This window comes from Oratosquilla oratoria, chromosome 37 (genome assembly GCF_046742065.1).
Source record: "Oratosquilla oratoria isolate Oo_2021 chromosome 37, ASM4674206v1, whole genome shotgun sequence".
Taxonomy (NCBI): domain Eukaryota; kingdom Metazoa; phylum Arthropoda; class Malacostraca; order Stomatopoda; family Squillidae; genus Oratosquilla; species Oratosquilla oratoria.
The window spans coordinates 15,263,310-15,268,309 of NC_134813.1; the positions used below are offsets into that span (position 1 = coordinate 15,263,310).

Here is a 5,000-nt window from a genome sequence, read left to right on the forward strand (position 1 = left end):
TTCCTATCTACCCTTCTTCAAGCCCATAAAAGCCCCACCCCCCAAAAAAAAATCCTTACTTTCTGCCAAAGCCTTCTCACAAATTTGCCTAACCACAAAAGTGTGATCCATGCATCCTTTTCTTTTTGTAAACCCACATTGGTCATCACCATTTACTCCCTCTGTTCAATTCCTAATACTCTCAAATAAAACCCTTCTGTAAGCCTTCCCAACTACACTCAACAAACTAATTCCCCTGAAAGTATTACAATCACATGTGTCCCATTTTTCTTTTGTAAAGCGGAACTATACAGGCAGTCTGCTCTCCTTAGACACACATTAAATCTCTTTTGAGAGTCTTATATTACTGTACCTCCCTTCTTCAGACACTCCGCATGAGACCCAACCAACCCAGGTGCTTCACCTTATAATTTTCAAAGCTCCTTGTACCCCATTTTTTCTATATAATCCATTAATGCCTCATCCACCACCACACTCTCCCACGTATACTTATGCTTGACTTTCTTCTCAAACACTGGGCCACCTATCATCAACTCTAAACTTATCTCCACCATTAATTTTTCGATATGATTTCTACCTGGCACTCCCGAACAACTCTGTCTGTTGGTTCATCTCCTACTCTAGCATTGAGGTCTCCCAGCACGACTATATTGACATTCCTTCCAAATTTTTCTAAGCATTCATTTAAATGCATCCAAAAAGCCTCTCATTCCTCTACACTCTTTTCACTACCACGCCCACATTTCACTTTCTCCTTAATCCAAATTTACCTTGAAGACACGTCTTTTCACTCCACCATATGTTTTGATGCCTCATCATTTACCAGCAGAACCAGCCTTTACCTTCGTCACTCACAACACTCTAACTAAAATTCACCCCCTTTCAACTTGGTTTCACTTAACGCTAACATATCCATCTTCCTTCTCACCAAACATACGGCCTATCTCTTCCTTTTTACTCTCTTCTGTACCACACCCATCTTAGGGTTCTGGATGGCAATCTCGACCCAGACCTCTTATTATAATAATGGTGATAATAATGATAGTAATAACAACAACAACAATAATAATGATAATAACAACAATAATAATAATAATAATAATAATAATGATAATAATAATAATAATGATAATAATAATAATAATAATAATAATAATAATAATAATAATAATAATAATAATAATAATAATAATAATAATAATATGATGATGATGATGATGATGATGATGATGATGATGATGATGATGATGATGATGATGATGATGATGATGATGATGATGATGATGATGATGATGATGATGATGATGATGATGATGATAATAATAATGATAATAATAATGATAATAATAATGATAATAATAATAATAATAATAATAATAATAATAATAATAATAATAATAATAATAATAATAATAATAATAATAATAATAATAATAATAATAATAATAATAATAATAATAATAATGATAATGATAACACAAATCTGTTGATACTTCCATACAATGAAAATATGATAGAGATTCCCAATATCCTAAAACATTTTAATGTTAATGTTAATGTCTTTAGAAATAATTCCACTGATAAAAAACTCCCCAAATGATTTTAAGGGGTGTGTTTATAAGATACCATGTTCCGATTGTAATAGATGTTATGTTGGGCAAACAAGCAAAGATTTAGAATTAAGAATAAAACAGCATAAACATAGCATTAAGACAGGCCAATATTCTAATGTTTTGTTTACTCATGTAAGGAATTTTGACCATCCGATCAATTGGAAAAATGCAACAAAAATTTTATCATGTAAAGACATGACCGAAAGAAATATTATAGAATCTTGTATCATCAAACATGACTATGAAAAACTCCTTAATAACAATTTAGGTCTATACAAACTTGATCCACTTATTGTTAAGAGTATATATGATAATTACTGTAAGGAATAAGGTCACCCACCCCTACCCTTCAAGACATGACCTGACCTGATATAATTAGCTTAAGTGGTACCCTTTCCATGTGTCAAACCTCTCTCATGTGTATATATATCTCATCTTACTCTGTACTTATTCATTCTATTGTAATCCTTGAAGATGTGAACAAATATCACGAAAGCGCTCGAATTACAAGAATTTTTCTTTTCCCTGTGGTATTCAGCATACATACATATACCAAAGCTTTTTCCCCCTTACAAGGGAGGTAGCCAAAAAGGAAAAGGCATAAAATCATCCCCACCCACTCCTTCCCTGAATACACTCCACACCCCTCCACCCTCCCTCTTATAATGATAATAATGATAATAATGATGTTAACGATGATAATGATAATGATATTAATAATGATAATAATGATGTTAACGATAATAATGATAATAATACTAATAATGATAATAATGTGAATAGCAATAATAATAACAATAATGATGATGATGATGATGATGATGATGATGATGATGATGATGATGATGATGATGATGATGATGATGATGATGATGATGATGATGATGATGATGATGATGATGATGATGATGATGATGATGATGATGATGATGATGATGATGACGACGACGGCGATGGCGATGAGGATGATGATGACGATGACAATGACGATGCTGCTGCTGCTGCTGATGATGATGACGATGATGATGACGATGACGATGACGATGACGATGACGATTACGATGACGATGATAATTTGTTCTACCTGTACCATTTTACAATACTCTTTACATTTCACTATGTTCATGATATTTGCATCATCAGCAAAAAGTTACATCGAGCTACCTATTCCAATAATTACACCGAGTGATGTTACATTAGGAACAGGAACTGATGCCAATGCAGAGCATCGTGGCACCTCACACATCACCTCCCTTTAATACGATATTTTTTTTTTCTATTACTGTTTAAATATCTCTATCATACATAAAATTCTCTATCCCCAGATTGTGCTCCCTTTAAGTCCTCCTAAGTGAGTGTACTGTATGTATGTATGTATGTATGTATGTATGTATGTATGTATGTATGTATGTATGTATGTATGTATGTATGTATGTATGCATGTATGTATTTATGACTGTCAGTATGTCAGTATGCATGTATGTATGGATGTATGAATGTCAGGTTATCAGTGTGTTTGTGTGTGTGTGTGTGTGTGTGTGTGTGTGTGTGTGTGTGTGTGTGTGTGTGTGTGTGTGTGTGTGTGTGTGTGTGTGTGTGTGTGCGCGCGTATGTAAGTGTGTATGTACGTGTGTGTATGCGTGTATGTATGTGTGTGTATTCGCGTGTGTATGCGTGTGTGTATGCGTGTGTGTGTGTGTGTGTGTGTGTGTGTGTGTGTGTGTGTGTGTGTGTGTGTGTGTGTGTGTGTGTGTGTGTGTGTGTGTGTGTGTGTGTGTGTGTGTGTGTGTGTGTGTGTGTGTGTGTGTGTGTGTGTGTGTGTGTGTGTGTGTGTGTGTGTGTCCGTTCGTGTGCATGTATTTGTTAAAGATACATTATCTTTGTGAGCAAGTGTATATATACGGTATATGTGTGTGAGGACAATACCTAGATTATCTTACTAAGATTATTGAAACTCAATACATACATTTGACGTTGGCGTTGTGCCTGATGGTGGCGCGTAGGCCGGGTTTCCATTGGACAGAAAGTACGAAGATGAGGAAATGGTTGCAATTTCTCCTTGTCGCTCGCTAGTATCAGAAGGATCTTGGGAGGAGGAAAAGATAGAGTCAAAAGTAAGACAACCTGAAACTCCTTTTATAAATACAACAATCACTGATAATTATCATTATTCTATTTAGATTTCTGCACACTATATGAGGTAGCATATTCATTACTTCTAAATTAATCAACCTTTGAAATATCCGAGAGATTTGATCTCCATGTTTTTGTTCTCCCATAATAAGAAGATATATATTGTCCGATTCTCTTAATGGTACATTGGAGATTTGTGAGCTCATATTTTGAAAATACAAATCATACAAAGATAATCTAAAGGTAAGTCATAAGCTAATTTAAGAAATTTGAATTATAATTAAAACAATATCAATGATAATAGCAATGGTGATTATCATTATTGTATTGAAGATAATTATGATAATAACGATATTGATAGTACTGATAATAACAATGATAATAATAATGTTAATATTACTAATAATGATATTAATATATAATAATAACGTTAATAATACTATTAATAGTAATGATTATGATAATGATAATAATAATGATGATGATAATGATAATGAAAATAATGATAAGGAAAAATAATGGAAACTATCATCAGAGATGCTATCGAACATCATTTAGAAAGTAACCGTTTGATAAATGATAGCCAGCATGGTTTCAGACGGAAACGTACTTGCGTGACTAACTTACTCGAATTCTACAACACTGTTATCTCGAATTATGACAAAAGAAACAATATAGATTTAATATATCTAGACTTTGCAAAAGCTTTTGATACCGTCCCACACGAAAGACTACTTACTAAATTAGCTTTACACGGAATAAGTGGTAGCCTATTAGGTTGGACTAGTAATTGGTTGAATGGTCGAAAACAGAGAGTTGTTTTAAATGGAAAAACTTCTAGATGGAAAAATGTTACAAGTGGAGTTCCTCAGGGTTCCGTTCTTGGACCACTTCTATTCATAGTATATATAAATGATATAGACCATGGACTAAAATCTACTGTTTCCAAATTTGCTGACGATACAAAACTGTGCGGAGTGGCAAATGATCACTCAAACCAATTAGATATTCAAGAAGATTTAGATAAATTACAGCCATGGTCTGAAAAGTGGCTAATGAAATTTAACACAAGTAAATGCAAGGTAATGCACATAGGTAAAAATAACAGTAAGTACGATTACAAGTTATTTGGAAATTCGTTAAAAAAAGTGGATAGTGAAAAAGATCTCGGCGTAATTATCAGTAACGACCTCAAATATTCCAAGCTGTGTATTTCAGCCTCTGAGAAAGCAAATAAGATTCTAGGACTGATTG

General features: G+C 33.5%; 1 protein-coding gene across 4 annotated transcripts in view; it reads right to left on the bottom strand.

Moving 5' to 3' along the window:
* LOC143019535 (uncharacterized) overlaps positions 1-5,000 on the bottom strand; it is a 313,311-nt gene that overhangs the window by 69,564 nt on the left and 238,747 nt on the right. For all 4 annotated transcript variants that reach the window (XM_076175249.1, XM_076175248.1, XM_076175251.1 and 1 more), the window contains exon 16: positions 3,580-3,698. In XM_076175249.1, the coding sequence (XP_076031364.1) occupies positions 3,580-3,698 (119 nt within the window). The remainder of the gene's footprint in view (positions 1-3,579; positions 3,699-5,000) is intronic.